This window comes from Formica exsecta, unplaced genomic scaffold (genome assembly GCF_003651465.1).
Source record: "Formica exsecta isolate Colony F162 unplaced genomic scaffold, ASM365146v1 scaffold1510, whole genome shotgun sequence".
Taxonomy (NCBI): Eukaryota; Metazoa; Arthropoda; class Insecta; order Hymenoptera; family Formicidae; genus Formica; species Formica exsecta.
Window position 1 is genome coordinate 48,338 of NW_021848836.1, and position 17,140 is coordinate 65,477.

Below are 17,140 nucleotides of genomic sequence, written 5' to 3' on the forward strand. Positions count from 1 at the left end.
GCACGATACACGTATTAAAGTTGCGCTCAGTATCTCGGAATTGAGCCAGTTTTAAAACTGGCGCCATGATCTACGAATAGTATACATGTATGTAAAAATATCTTAAAAAATATGTTAAGAGTAACGTTCGCGTAGTCACTAGAAGATCTCTACATTTCTTACTCTATTTCATCATCTCAGTACATTATTGCATCGAATTTACGTGTAAAATTAAAGTGGAAGTATTAATCCAAGCGCGCGCAAAAGTGCAAAAAATGCACCATAAAAAAATTAAAAATTAACGTTTGAAAAAAAAATATATATATATATTAATATAAATATAAGTATATATATTAATTTAAAACATAGTGATGCACAATAAGTAATTTGCATATTTACAATTTTTTATTCTAAATTTGAGGATTGATAAGATAATAATTAGTTTATTCTGTATATATTAGTTTATTGGTTATCAATAGACTTCTGTATCATTACCGAAATATTATTTTATGTACTCATGATATTCAATATCAACATCGATCTTATCAGCGAAATATGGGTAGCATTACAAATATTTTTAACTTTCTTATCACATATGTGAATGCTCGATTCAATGCTATCCTTAATTGTGCACGCAAATGTCACATGTTCCTCTTTTTGGAGAGATCTCTAGGTTCAAGTTTTATAACTTCTCGCTTATATTATTTTTTCAAATCATTTAATTAATTTGTTTCTTAAATAAAATTTGATAAACGCATTTAAAGAATATGCAGTGAAAGTCTCACATTTTTTCATTTTTTATTCTTCTCTGCGATTTTTCTTTCAATTTAAGGCATAAAATAACGATAAAATAGAATGACATATTTGTGTTGTACTTCTTTAACGGAAAGCGTGTTTATCGGCGCCAAGATGTTATTCGATCTGCTGACTTTTATCATCATTCACGGATTCCCCGTTCAGCGTTCTACAATCAGCGATTATAATTCGAATTCCTATACCATTATGATACATCACTTAACCAGAAATCAGCATAAATAAACGATAAAGACTGCCTTAAACGATTACATTTGGCTCGCAATTTATTCAAAGCAGATCGTATATAATAATATGTTGTTTTTTTTTTACAAGATCAGTACTAAATAAAAAAAAAATATATATATTTTTTTTTATTTAAAGTTAACTTGTAAAACAAAATCTTACACATTAAATATTAAAATTTATGCTATTAAGGGGGAGGGTATATATTATTATATATTATTTTGACAGATTAAAAATTAAAAATTATTAGATTTTTTTTAAAGAAATTAATTAAAATAAAATAATTGTTTTTATTTAAAACTGTCTCTCTTTAATTATATGTTAATAATATATCCCCCTTAATGTGTCAAATAAATATATATAAGACACATATGTATGTGCAACATAAAAACTGTATATGTCTGCAAAGGAAAAAATTAGGTATAAAAAAATGACATAATTTATGAGGTTCATTATAGATATGACTTCGTATATTTAAGACGAGAATGGATCTTAAATATCAATTTACTTAATTTCTACAGTCAACCTTGAATTGTTTTTGGATGTAGGAAGTCGCGCCCAGATGTGTTTATTCGACGATCTCCCTTCTTTCTCTACCCTTCTTTTTTTCTTCTCCGTCTTTCCCTTTCCTTCCTTTCTCCCCCTTTCCTTCCTTTCTCCCCCTCTCTCCGTCTGTCGCGCCACGCCGTTTCGCCGGCGAGCAAGAGAGTGCCTCTCCGACAGTATACTGCTATTTTTAGCCATCCTCTTCACGTAATTCAATGCCCGGCCTTCCACACGCTTTGCGGTCGTACGAACGTAAAACGTAAAGCGACAATATCTCTATCGTCGAAGAAATTGTACGTCGCCCCGGCCGCGACCGGAATTGCATCATGATTAATGATAATGTATGGTATATCAATAATGCAGTCTGGCTCTCTCGTGCATGTTTCTTTGACGCGTTGTTTTTGCATCGAATGATTTGATTACGCTTGTAAATAACGTCGCTTGAAGCCCGATACGTTGCATTCGACACGACGACATCGCATGTTCTTGTACAGCCTCGTTCTAAAATTTCGCGGATCTTTTTTTTTTTTTTTTTAGAATAGTGGACAAACATTTAATCTGTAATTTTTATCCACGTTTAATATTGAACATCGTTCTAATTAATAATATTAAAAATCTTTATTTATATTTAATATATGCAATATATAATCAAATTGATTATTATAAAAAGATACTACGTATCATTAACTCAATAGTGGAATTTTATAATTTCTTCAAATAGATACCTCTATTTTATGTGTCAATATTTAACTTCTCGCTTATATTATTTTTTCAAATCATTTAATTAATTTGTTTCTTAAATAAAATTTGATAAACGCATTTAAAGAATATGCAGTGAAAGTCTCACATTTTTTCATTTTTTATTCTTCTCTGCGATTTTTCTTTCAATTTAAGGCATAAAATAACGATAAAATAGAATGACATATTTGTGTTGTACTTCTTTAACGGAAAGCGTGTTTATCGGCGCCAAGATGTTATTCGATCTGCTGACTTTTATCATCATTCACGGATTCCCCGTTCAGCGTTCTACAATCAGCGATTATAATTCGAATTCCTATACCATTATGATACATCACTTAACCAGAAATCAGCATAAATAAACGATAAAGACTGCCTTAAACGATTACATTTGGCTCGCAATTTATTCAAAGCAGATCGTATATAATAATATGTTGTTTTTTTTACAAGATCAGTACTAAATAAAAAAAAAATATATATATTTTTTTTTATTTAAAGTTAACTTGTAAAACAAAATCTTACACATTAAATATTAAAATTTATGCTATTAAGGGGGAGGGTATATATTATTATATATTATTTTGACAGATTAAAAATTAAAAATTATTAGATTTTTTTTAAAGAAATTAATTAAAATAAAATAATTGTTTTTATTTAAAACTGTCTCTCTTTAATTATATGTTAATAATATATCCCCCTTAATGTGTCAAATAAATATATATAAGACACATATGTATGTGCAACATAAAAACTGTATATGTCTGCAAAGGAAAAAATTAGGTATAAAAAAATGACATAATTTATGAGGTTCATTATAGATATGACTTCGTATATTTAAGACGAGAATGGATCTTAAATATCAATTTACTTAATTTCTACAGTCAACCTTGAATTGTTTTTGGATGTAGGAAGTCGCGCCCAGATGTGTTTATTCGACGATCTCCCTTCTTTCTCTACCCTTCTTTTTTTCTTCTCCGTCTTTCCCTTTCCTTCCTTTCTCCCCCTTTCCTTCCTTTCTCCCCCTCTCTCCGTCTGTCGTGCCACGCCGTTTCGCCGGCGAGCAAGAGAGTGCCTCTCCGACAGTATACTGCTATTTTTAGCCATCCTCTTCACGTAATTCAATGCCCGGCCTTCCACACGCTTTGCGGTCGTACGAACGTAAAACGTAAAGCGACAATATCTCTATCGTCGAAGAAATTGTACGTCGCCCCGGCCGCGACCGGAATTGCATCATGATTAATGATAATGTATGGTATATCAATAATGCAGTCTGGCTCTCTCGTGCATGTTTCTTTGACGCGTTGTTTTTGCATCGAATGATTTGATTACGCTTGTAAATAACGTCGCTTGAAGCCCGATACGTTGCATTCGACACGACGACATCGCATGTTCTTGTACAGCCTCGTTCTAAAATTTCGCGGATCTTTTTTTTTTTTTATTTAGATAGTGGACAAACCGGTAGAAACTTAATATCATAAATTCCAAAAATTTTAATAGATCCTAAACTTTAAGAACCTACTAACTCTGTTTATCAGGCATTGAATCATGTTCTAATACATTAACCTTCTTGAATATTTACAAAATAACACGAATATATTATTTTAAAATAAAATCTAGTAATCGCGAGAGAGGATTATTCATATATACATATATATATGCAATTACAATTTATTTTTTCTTTAAATATTAGTAGTTTCGCATTTATAACAATTGTTTATGCCATACACATTTACACTCGATGCACTTGAATTTTCTTATACTGATGGGATATTGATATCAACAAACATTTACTATATTGAAGGAAAAAAATTAAAGTTTATGTGGATAATAATCATATATTTCTGGCAATCTTAAATTGATTCTTTTTTATTATATGATTAATTATTTAAGTAAAGACGCGATATATATATGTGTGTGTGTGTATATATATATATATATATTCTTTTATATAGTTTCTTTCGATCAAGCGCGTATTAAAGTGTGCGTTATACGACGTATAATATTCTCGATTGCGCAACTCACATGAGTCTTGTACATTCCACACGTCTCTTCAATGATACACGTGTAATACAAGAAATGCCCTGACGATCTTTTACAAAATCGGGTTAATGAAAACAACAAATCTTTTATACAATGTATAAAAGATTCAAATACAAGTCACAATAGTCTTTATGTATATGAAAGAAATTAACATCGCTCTTTCACAAGTAGCCCCAAGAGATACCCCAAGAGTCATTTTTTATGATGTGTAAATATAATGATTAGTTAAATATTCCATGTATAAGAATATGTATGAGCCAGTTTTAAAACTGGCGCCATGATCTACGAATAGTATACATGTATGTAAAAATATCTTAAAAAATATGTTAAGAGTAACGTTCGCGTAGTCACTAGAAGATCTCTACATTTCTTACTCTATTTCATCATCTCAGTACATTATTGCATCGAATTTACGTGTAAAATTAAAGTGGAAGTATTAATCCAAGCGCGCGCAAAAGTGCAAAAAATGCACCATAAAAAAATTAAAAATTAACGTTTGAAAAAAAAATATATATATATATTAATATAAATATAAGTATATATATTAATTTAAAACATAGTGATGCACAATAAGTAATTTGCATATTTACAATTTTTTATTCTAAATTTGAGGATTGATAAGATAATAATTAGTTTATTCTGTATATATTAGTTTATTGGTTATCAATAGACTTCTGTATCATTACCGAAATATTATTTTATGTACTCATGATATTCAATATCAACATCGATCTTATCAGCGAAATATGGGTAGCATTACAAATATTTTTAACTTTCTTATCACATATGTGAATGCTCGATTCAATGCTATCCTTAATTGTGCACGCAAATGTCACATGTTCCTCTTTTTGGAGAGATCTCTAGGTTCAAGTTTTAATATATTCCTGATAAGATATATCATTTTTGATCGTATCGGTGTTACTCTATTGCTCAAAGATACGTACGAAAATCGTGAATCTTATAATGATTTTTCGATATTTATTTTAATTAATTTCTCGTTAATTATATAGTAATGCACAGTTATCTTTGTATGATTGTTTTATTTACATAATATATACATAATTCTTATGAAATATTAATATGAATTAATTACTGAGTTAATTATATGCTGTATCTATACTACAAGCTATTTTTAAAAAATCTGAATTTTAACAACTTAGTAGTTTAATTATTTAATATTTAAACTAATTTCTTTTTTATTTGTTTCAGTCTCATAGAATTAAAACAAGCTATATGATTTCAAAGTTATTAATTTGCTGTTATTGCACGAATTTGAGAATCTAGGAAATATTTATTTGATAACAAATGTCGCATACTAATTTAATTTCGAAATAAATTAGATTTATAATATGATGGCTTTAGATTTATATAAATATTTCTATTGTATGAATGGGTATGTTTCTTAGGGTATCTTGGGATTCTATAAAGGCATCGTGGCGTCCTACATAGGCATAAGTGAGACTGTGATACACTTTGTGATATACGAAGCGGTAAAAGCATGGCTAGCCACGCACAGATCACGAGCTTCGCAGGCAGATGACAGGAAGACGTTCCGCGACTTCATCGAATTTATGGCAGCGGGATCTTTTTCGAAAACGATAGCGTCGACCGTTGCCTATCCTCACGGTAAAAGTATTATTCGTAACTACGGCATACAAATCCACATGGATCCACATAGATCGTATTAATTAAATTTGTTTTTTAACTTTTCTTGTGTATTTACTAGTCTTATTGTTAGTTACACCCACCCACCCACCACCACCACTTTACTTATCTGATGTTGATATCATTATTTAAACAGTTTAATACAAGCAAATTTCAATCAATACTTAACAATTTTTTATAATTTTTATAAATAAAGAGAATCCTATCCATTGATTATTTGAAATTATAAATGATCTTTGTGCTTATCTAGATTTTTTATTTAGAATTTATTTAGAGACCATTATCATCTCTTTTAGAATTGCTATCACAAGTGATATCTTATTTTTTATTACAGTCGCGTTGATTTCGCCTGTGTCTAATAATGCAGATAAATCGCAAATTATAGCTTCATTGTTTGGATTTCATTGAAGAATAGTATATATCTTTCTTTCTCTATCATTGTCTTGCAGAGAAAATAGTCTGAATTGGTCTAAAGATAATGCGAGCTCTATCTGCACACATAACGCGTGCCAAGCATTCGATATGCATTTATGCTTTGCATACTATTTACGAATATTTGTGACATTTCTATATTTTGTTTGCATAAAATAATGCACACATCTATCATGCTGCATTCGCGTTTTGAAATCATTTTGCAAATCAGTATTATCATGCACAAATTACGCACGTTTTCCTGCAAAACATTGGTGAATTAAACGAGAAGGAAGCACTTCTATTCAGAGCAGGTTATATCATCATATTTGCGAGCTATTTCTTGATCGTTACCACAATAGGAAACCAATTTTATCATTATACGTTTTGAATGCACTCTTATTGCGTTATTTGTATTTATTTAGATAACAATGAAACCATATTGTTGTCACAGAAAACTCTTATATAAGAATCTCGTTCCGTTACACTTATATACGACTGTATATAAATTATTTAAATTTTAATCTGAAAAATATATATTGAAGGAATATTTTATATGAAAGTTATTCTGATCTAACGATAAAATTTTAATTTGGGTCAGTGATTAACACGATTAATTATTAAATAATAATTTTAAGTAACTAATTTTTCACAAATTATAGATCTTTATCGATAATTTCCCAAATTAAATTTTCGATAATAATTTTAAAGATTAGATATAGGATACGTACAATCAAAGATGGATATAATCTCTTATTTTTTTCAGAGGTCGCAAGGACCCGATTACGAGAAGAAGGTACCAAATATCGCGCTTTTTGGCAAACTTTGAGCACCGTATGGACGGAGGAGGGCACAAAAGGTCTCTATCGCGGCCTCGGTACCCAGTTGATCCGGCAGATTCCGAACACCGCTATCATAATGGCAACGTACGAGGCGGTGGTATATGTGCTGACACAACACTTCCGACCCGTTACAGTGGCGACGTCCAGCACCGATGCGGCATCGGAATTTTACAGCGAGGCTAAGGCGAAAAGACAGTTGGCCTAGGATTTGCTTACGGCCCCTGAGTAAAGGGCCACCCACCAATTGTTTTCTTTTCTACAGCAGGCGAATATTGCGCGTACTCTCGGGATACCATCCTGATATGTAATCGTACATCTAGACGCAACAAAAGAGAGCAGCTCAACGTTGGAAACATGCTCGATGTCATAATCGTTGCTCCTGGGGTACTCAAAAAGGTACCAGCGCATTGATTGCACTGTGCTCTAACAGTATAGCAAAAAGTAGTCCTTCCTCCTTTCAGGTAGCATGTACGTACCCGGAGATGGACCCGGTGTATCTTGCAGGAAAAGAGAGAGGTGAAATTAGGGAAAGCGGATGTTGTTTAATAATGTCACATAGACATTAGGAAGCTGAGACTTCGCTTCTCGCGAAATCATGGATGCATATGAATGCGGAAAAAGAGCTTATATTGCGACATCGTGGATGCATATGAATGCAGAACAAGGGCTTGTATTGTGTTATCAGATTTATTCGAAATAAGATTATCTTTTGCCTTAAAAACCGAACTCCAGAATCTGAATTCAGAATGTGTGATGCTATAATAGTCACTGTAAATTTTAGGTCTCTCTGACGAGTTTTGCTTTCGGTGCTATTCTCTATTTCACGTTTTGCATGTTCAGGTCGTTTCAAATGTGATCATTATGTTTTTGTTAGAAATAAATTATCTTACCTGGTTTTGATTGTGCAAATAATATAGATCCACTCCATAAAAGCTTCGACATACTTCCACTCCAGGGCCGGTATTCATAGTCCGTTCTTATATTTAAGATCATCTTAAGTACGGTTTTAAGATGCTATGCGGCCATTTCATTGGTTGAATGGGATCTTAAATATAAGACGATCTTAGTTTTGTTTTTTTTTTGCTTTTTTTGTTTTTTTGTTTTTTTTTCCCCTCCATCTTGTATATTGTCATATTTTTTGTTTATAAGAACAAAAATGAAGGTGAATAAGAAGATGCAAAACTACAGATTTGCTGTGTAGAATACTTGTTGTTTTACAATGTTTTATGGGAGCGGTATATATATATATATATACTGTTAAAGAATCATTATCTGACATAACATTGCATAAAAATTAAGTAAAACATAGCACAAAGAATAATTAATAAAATCTAATCATAGAATTCAATATCGAAATACTTATCATAATGTTACTAATGCGCAATACGAGTTTTATTAAAGATCTAGGCCGGTATTCATAGTCCGTTCTTATATTTAAGATCATCTTAAGTACGGTTTTAAGATGCTATGCGGCCATTTCATTGGTTGAATGGGATCTTAAATATAAGACGATCTTAAATATAAGAACGGACTATGAATACCGGCCTAGATCTTTAATAAAACTCGTATTGCGCATTAGTAACATTATGATAAGTATTTCGATATTGAATTCTATGATTAGATTTTATTAATTATTCTTTGTGCTATGTTTTACTTAATTTTTATGCAATGTTATGTCAGATAATGATTCTTTAACAGTAATGTTGAAAACTACAACAATTATTTTACTTTTATATTATTGCATCTCTTTAAAAAATATTACCAAAAATAATATATTTAATATAAAATTATTCTCTCTTGTAACATATGTGATCTTATATATTTAATGTTTACTATGATCATTAATAATAAATAGATTATTAAATATAAAAATTAAATTAAGATTGTATTTATAATGAATATTTGAGATGCTACAAATGTTGTTATAACGTTCTATGTTTCTCAAGTTTATATTTGCTACACCAACATGTGTTATATGAAATTATGTATGGGATAGCTTTTAAAAATTTTTGAAATTGGCTGTATTATAACTTATAAAAATTCTCGCATAAAGAAATTTTATATATCTTTATCTTGTTTTGCTGCAAAAATTTGAAGAGATTGGTGAAGTGGTTCTGAATAATGCTTTTAACAGCTTGGGGCAATTACTCATGGCGGAAGTATGTAATTGCATAAAAGGATTATTTTGAAGAAAAATATATATACGCATACAGAAAGAGAGAGAGAGAGAGAAGAGCATAAATAATTATGTTTTAGATTCGTCTGAAATAAAATAAGTCCATAAACTTTTTTAAACAGCCTTGTTTAAAATTATGCCTAAGATATAATTTTCATTTTATTATTGTGACAATTCTGTTCGGTATATATTCTTTATATTACAAATTTACCATATTTCTTCATATACTTCAATAATCCGATTTTATCAGATTTCTGTCTCACAGTTTTCCTCACTGATATCTCGCTAGTATGCGATAAAAAGCAATTATTCCTTAATGAAACAACGTATATTTGGTCAAATTTACTCTTAGACAAAAGCAAGAATAAGTTAATGTAGAATATCTATCAGAGGACTAGAGCGTATGTTAGGCTGTTCTAATAGTTTCCATTTTATTTATGTAGAAAGATGTTACGTCGTTATGTACATATCGAACCATAGATCGTAGATGTACATTTACGAGCGTTCATATATTAAATTAGTTAGTCATATATAACATCATATATTGTACAATCTTTAGCAAAAGAGTTACAAAATTATTATACAAAAACGTGAAATAGATATTCTTAGCGTACATCTCTTACATCTGTTATCAGATACAGTTTTTATATTTGTCATTATTCATTTTTTGACTTATCCTGGAACATATATGTGGTTTTAAAATAAAGTACTAAAAAACCGGATTTGTTAACTTTAAGGAGATTATTGGATAAGAGATGTGGAAAAAAAACGTTAATTTTGCTATTTTAATTGGAACGAATGTTGTATATAAGAATCGTTAAAAGAATCGTTTAATTTTTCTCAATTTATCCAGTTTTTATTTTTACGTAATTTTCCATATTTTTTCTCATCTTAAAGTTAAAGCATAATAAAAAATCACAATTTTAATCTTTAAAATGCTTAAACAATTTATGATAATACACTTAAAATTACGATAATATTTCCAAGTGCGTGCCATTTTATTATATTTTTATCAATTATTAATATATGAATTGTTTCTGCACAATAGGTAATTTTCTGATATTGAAATACAAAGTTAACATTTTATATCAACGTTTTAAAGTTAAACTCGATATATTTTCTACGCACACAATTGTATAATGTTCAAAAACTTTTATTATATATCATTTTCCGAAATCATATACTTATATTGCACTCGATTAGTCGATACTTGGTTTGTATCATGATTTCAACAAAGAGAACCAGAAAATTATGTTATGGATTACGATAATTAAAATATGTGTATATTTTATCAATTATTTAGGAAGATCTTTCGCTATATGTAAAGAAAAAAAGCTGTGATTTTATTTTACTCATTATCAATGGAGCTTGGCGTTTAGCGATTAAACAACATGACAAATTATGCAATGTTTATATGTTTATAATTATGCAGAGTTTATATGTTCTATAAGCCGCATAATTTTAGAGATAGCAAAGAAAAAGTAAAAAGTTTAGAAATAAAAAAGGACTCTTGATTTTTGCTTGTCTTTTAGTTTAAGATGAGTTTTAATAAAAATATATAAAAAATTATATTGTTAAAATTAATATCTCGGAAATTAAAAAGAGCGTATGACAAATGAGTTGTCTCATTCAATCCAGGAATTAATTTTAATTTGCTCAATGTATAAGAAAAATATGCGGCTTTCAGAACATCACTGATATATTAACTGTTAATATTATGTTGAGACTTCATTATGATACTGTTGTTAATTGTAAACGTATGCGCAAGGAATGCAAATACTAAATGCCAGGCAGTTGTTAATTGTGCATAGTCATTACATAAGAATATCATCCATCTCTTAAAAGAATTATAAAGAAATAGAATCAGATGCCAAGTTGTAAAGTGTGTACAGATATTAGATAAAGAGTCATTATTGGAATTAAACGATGAATTTTTCTAACGAAGTTGGAGATGAGAGACGATAAAAATGCAAAGAGAATGAGAAAAAGAGAGAGAGAGAAAAAACGAGAGAAAGTTTCGTGTATTCACGAGAAGCGAGCGTTTCGTTAAAGACTGATGTTGTACAATTACTTAGCATAGGATGAGAAAATTATTATGTATATAAATATATATACAGGGTCCTGTGTATAACTGGGGTAACATCTCGTTGAAAAGAATTGAAAGTAATTTAAGTTTCTGAAAATTATATGTAAAAAATATTAAACTCTTATGTCTTTATTTTCCTAATTAAAATTTTTTATTGTTTTTTATTCATATTCTAATGGATTACTGAAATGAATTCAATGATCGAGTACAAAGGATTATTCAAATTTATCCAAGTTTAATAAAGAGAGAAAGCATCATTAATTTCCCATCTTGCAAAATCGATTTTCTTAGAAACTAAGCTTTGCATAAAAACGTTACATTTTACAATTTCAATTTATTTTTCATGTAAAATCATTACCCCTGCTCGATTGCAACAACAATTGCAGGGTACTCTGTATAAAAATATTATCTTATGATACTTTGTAAGACACAGCTGTAATGTACGAATAAATAAAATTTATGTGTATATATAAATATCTCAATAAAGATAAAACATAATGTTGTGTTATTAGCCTACCATGATATATGGAATGAATTTTTCTAAAGTAAAAATACACGATAAAAACGTGAGACAAATAATGAATGCAAAGCTTATCTGGTACATTAATAGCATTATTTTCTAGTTTTAATATTTATTACAATAGATTTTTATTTTAATGATTTAAATGATCACAAATTAAAGTTTGATTTGTTACATTGTCATATTATGTATTATCTTCTTTTATGTGTGGATATAATGTAATCTATAAATGTAAATTTATTTTTTTCAGATATCTACAGATTTAATTTTGAAAGATTAAGAGGATTAAGTATATTGAAATAGATAAAAAAATAGGAATTTCTTTTTTTTCGTCTTCGTATTTATATTTAAAATAAAAATAATTGGGATACATAAAGTATATATTTGTACGTTTGATTTATAACTATAAAAATGCGATAATTTTCAATGGATAATTCCTTTTCCTGTTGCTTTAAAAATGGAATTGAAAATCATAACTTTGCTGGATCTCTTTCCTCTTTATTTTCCGCGGAAATTTTTAAGATCTCTTTAGGCAGCGTCCGTGCCTTTTCGATCTATCGAACCCGAGGTCGATCGCGTCGGAGCAAATGGTGGCCGCGTAGTGGCAGTGGCACGTAGTACGTAGTGAGTAGCGACTGGTTGCATTGTGTTTTTCGCGGAGTAGATTGTAAATTACCTCTCCAATCATCTCTCAATGGCAGTTTCGAACGATGACATGATGATGAATAACATGGCTCACGCGGAGCGAATCGTGGGCGACGAGTGCCGTATCTGTCTCAAGTCCTGCATGGACTCGTGTCAGGTGTTCCATAACGGAATACCGGAGAAGATGATGGCAATCGCCGCCGTGCAGGTTAGTTCTCGTTTATTTTATTTCGAATCGTCACTGTGTGGCTCCGAAATCTATGTCATGATCTTGAACGCTTACCTTCATGTTATCGTTGTTTTCCAACTATTTCCGACACATTATTTCGAATACAGACGAATATTGTTGTTCCTGATCAATGCTGATTTTGTTATTTAAAATATTATTTTTTCTAAAATAATAACACAAGATATTTTTAAACTAACTAGAAGTTTTTACAATCTGTAGGTGGAGGAGGGAGATGGTCTTCCAGCTTCTATTTGTTTATCTTGCAACCGTTTGCTCGATATGTCCTACGACTTTAAATGCCAGATTCAAGATTCCGATGTGAAGCTACGTCAGATCCTGAAGTCACAGGTTCAATCTATGCTGGATGACAAGCATGCAAAGGATGTTAAAACAATGATGAAACATATAATTACGAATTTATCCAATGTAGACTCCTGTGAAAAAGATAATCGTGTCATGGAGCAGAAAATCTATTCACACCATGATATTGTTACATTAGATAATACCACTATTCAGTCTGATGAGATAATTAACAACGAATCTTGTATACATAACGAGTTTATACAAAAGACGGAGGAAATTACAGAACCAAATGGAAAAGATGCGCAATACATTGTGCTCAAACAGAATATGCATAGCACTGAAATAGTAGAAGTAGCCTTATGTCACGAGGCACACATGGATAATATGCTCAACAATCAATCAAATCGATTGTGTAGTTCGACAATGGATGATAGATGCATCAAGCAGGAACAATTAATATTACATGAGGATAACGAGACACCAGAAAGTTTAACGGACGAAAATAGAAAAGATACATTAAAGATCGAAGTTAAGAATGATATGTCGTTCGAGGATTTCAATGATCACGATGTTTCAAAGCAGACTGCAATATTAGAAACAGACAACCAAGATATGAAAAACGTTATGAACTGCAGTGACGATGAGGAGAAGCCACTGATAAGTAGGACAATCAGATGTCATCACAGATGTATAATTTGCATGAGATCGTTTTCGACAAAAGGGGCGTTACAGCGACATATGATCGTACACAAACACAAACATAAACATAAGACGAAACTGCGTTATGTGTGTTATGTATGTGATAAGCAATTCTCGAGCATTGCTAAGTTGAAGAGTCACGTGCTTAACAATCATACGACGGATGGTAAAACGTCACAAGAAACTAACGAAGATAAAAAAGTTAAAACATCGGCAAAAGTTACTAGAAGCGGCAACGTGTTGGACGGCACGAGAGAGGAGAAAAAAAATTTTAAGTTTACATGCAAGGTTTGCTCAAAGCAATTCATATATCAAAAGTCCTTTTTATCTCATGCCAAAAGTCATCCCGAATACAATGAGGAGATTTCGGGTGGCGGAGTCGATCAATACGCAAATAAGACAACGAATGAGCAGAAAGAGAGAACACCTACGTTCAGAGAAAATGAATCCGAAGAAGAGGAGGAAGAAGAGGACGATGACGACAGTGATTTGCCGATCGAAAGTCTACAATGCACGCAGTGCGGTAAGCTTTTCGCTACAAAGAGGAACCTGAAAAGGCACATCTCGACGCATAGTGGCTTGAAATTCAACTGCTCGACCTGCGGGAAAGGATTCTCAAGGGTTGACAAGCTGAAAGATCACGAACAATCAAAGCATAAGGAGGAAATATTCGGCAACACTGACGACGAGGATGATGACGATGAGGATAATGAGAACAAAGTCAATGAAAATTCCGAGAGTCGGAAGAAGGCATGTTTGTCTTTATAATATTATTTATGAATGTTGTATAGTTATTTTGTTTATTTGAAAGTATTAATGGAGTAACAAAAATTATGTTATTATTTTTCTCTCTTTATTTGTTTCTCGAAGAACATACATACATACATATATACATCTCTAATAAAAATAATTTTAACAAGACTGCTACATCTTGTTTCAGGACCGACACAATAGGCCGCACAAATGTGCGCTCTGTCCGAAAGCCTTCGCGCAAGCTCAATCTCTGGCGAACCATGTGGAGAGGCATAAACGGGTGAAGGACACGCAGAAGCGATTTCTTTGCGAGAAGTGCAGCAAGTGCTTTGCCCAGAGCGGTTCACTAGTGGCGCATATGCGGACACACACCGGCATCAAGCCGTACGTGTGCAACACATGCAGCCGCGCTTTCACCAAGAGCACATATTTACAACTGCATTTGAGAACCCACAGCGGTGAGAAACCGTACATCTGCCAATACTGTAGCAGAGCGTTCGCCCGAGCCAACACCCTGGCGCGACACATCACCATGCATACCGGTGAGGCCAAGTATCATTGCAATGTCTGCGCCAAGTCTTTCCGACGATTGACCTCGCTGAATGAGCACACGTACACGCATACCGGTCAGCGACCGTACGTGTGCAAACTTTGCACCAAAAGCTACAACAATGCCGGATCATTGTACGCCCACACGAAGAAGTGCAAAGCGCAGCAGTTATCCGGCTCAACGACAGCCACGTTCGCGGTCTCTGCGGCGGACAACACGCCGCAACAGAACGACACGTCTATGCCCCAATTACTGATCTACTCTCAGAGAAAATTGGTGGAGGAGGCGACGGTAGGTCAGGTCGTATCCACGCCACAATACATGATGGCGAATGTGCACAATCAGAAAACCGTGCCCGCCAACGTGATTCAACCGTTCTCTGTAGAGGATCCGAGTGTATACAATTCGAAACAGTTCAAGAACCCGTATTATGCTATTTATCCGAACATGTAACGATGATCGCTGATCATATCTGATTGATTCTTTGATTGCCTTTGTCCTTTTAATATTTATTCCATTTTGATTCATGCAGTTTTTAGACGCTAAAAGCTAATTAAACAACTGCCTAGTGTAATATAAAAAAATAGAGCAAGAGAGGAGGATAACTAAACAAATGTCAGTAGCTTGGAAAGCTCTAGAAATTAATTAAATAAAGTGCAGTGTTTAAATTGATTTATTTCAGCATATTTAGAAGAAGGAGATTACGTGCAAATAATAATTCAAAAAAATCTAATTTGTTAACAATAAAAAAGATTATCTGTTTATTTATATACAAAAAATTAGAATCTAATATATATCAGTTAAAGAATTATATTAATGAACATATTACTGTGAAAAAATTCGTTAAAGTCTTTGAGCATTAGCCATGCAAATGCAGTTGTATCTTATGGATGACTCAGGTTATAAAAATTAGAAGTTTTCGAAATAACAATGTACAAAATAATATGAGCAGTTAAAATTAGGAGATAAGTTAAGAATACATCAGTAAATATATACATGAAAAGTTTGTATAAATAGATTCATGGACGTAAGAAAATTACTGGACCAGCTGTAAAATGTCTATTAAGCATAGAAAGGAGAGGAAATGTAGTTAAAAAGAGATAACAAATCTGTGATCGGTCACGCACTGATTCAGCTCTCAATGTATTGAGTAAAACACAATATGCTTTGGAACAGTTTGGAGTCTCATGTAAGTATAGTAAATTATCGTAGTACATTTTATATGACAAAATGCCTACATGTTGTATCGTTTTGGGCATGAAAATAACAGTTATAAAATTACAGTACAAATAGAATTGAAAAAAAAAAATAGTAAAACAGCGTTTTTCTGTTCATAATAAAATTATATCAGCGGAAACTTAGAAAATTAGATTATAAAATGCTGTAGTAAATTAAATAACTAATTTTTATTTGTAAATTTATGTCCCTATAATATATGATGTTGGGGAAATAATATGTATTCCCCATTCTATAGATTTTATATATATAATCTTTTTAATATATATATTCTAGTTTAATTTGCAATCTATCTGCTTTGATAATTTTTAACACTTTGCACTTATCGTTAGTACAATATTAAATTTTGCCCATTTTTTGTGTTAGTAATATAGTGTATTCTCTCCTTACGTTTGTTTAACGCGCCACACAAATTATAGCCGGTCCAATTATTTCTTATATCCATAAGTTAATTGTGTAATATTGAGTAAGTAATTATGTTTAAACAATTTTTTAATTATAGGAATATACGCTTGATTTATAAAACGCCACAGTATGTCTGGCACCATCATACGAAATTAAAATGACATACACTTTAATTCAAGGTAGATTTTTACTTAGCAATGATTTGACGAGCTATTACATAAAGAAAGAATAGTTATAATTTCTTAATATAAATATATTAAATTTTATAAATTAATTAAA

The 17,140-nt window shown here is 31.4% G+C and overlaps 2 protein-coding genes across 4 annotated transcripts in view; both read left to right on the top strand.

Annotated features, from left to right (window-relative positions):
- The window catches only part of LOC115232924 (mitochondrial carrier protein Rim2-like), a 20,481-nt gene extending 12,397 nt beyond the window's left edge, over window positions 1-8,084 (top strand). Inside the window, exons 1-3 of one of the 2 annotated variants that reach the window (XR_003883685.1) lie at window positions 5,763-5,967; window positions 7,184-7,655; window positions 7,721-8,084. The gene's annotated coding sequence lies outside the window, so the exon portion shown is untranslated. Of the gene's footprint in view, window positions 1-5,747; window positions 5,968-7,183 lie in introns of those variants that run through there. The other variant, XR_003883684.1, reaches the window with a different exon arrangement.
- A 4,382-nt stretch (window positions 8,085-12,466) lies between these two features.
- The window catches only part of LOC115232927 (zinc finger protein 615-like), an 8,473-nt gene continuing 3,799 nt past the window's right edge, over window positions 12,467-17,140 (top strand). The window contains exons 1-3 of one of the 2 annotated variants that reach the window (XM_029803105.1): window positions 12,467-12,894; window positions 13,135-14,667; window positions 14,858-15,008. In XM_029803105.1, the coding sequence (XP_029658965.1) occupies window positions 12,736-12,894; window positions 13,135-14,667; window positions 14,858-15,008 (1,843 nt within the window). In that variant the 5' untranslated portion in view covers window positions 12,467-12,735. Of the gene's footprint in view, window positions 12,895-13,134; window positions 14,668-14,857; window positions 16,511-17,140 lie in introns of those variants that run through there. The other variant, XM_029803104.1, reaches the window with a different exon arrangement.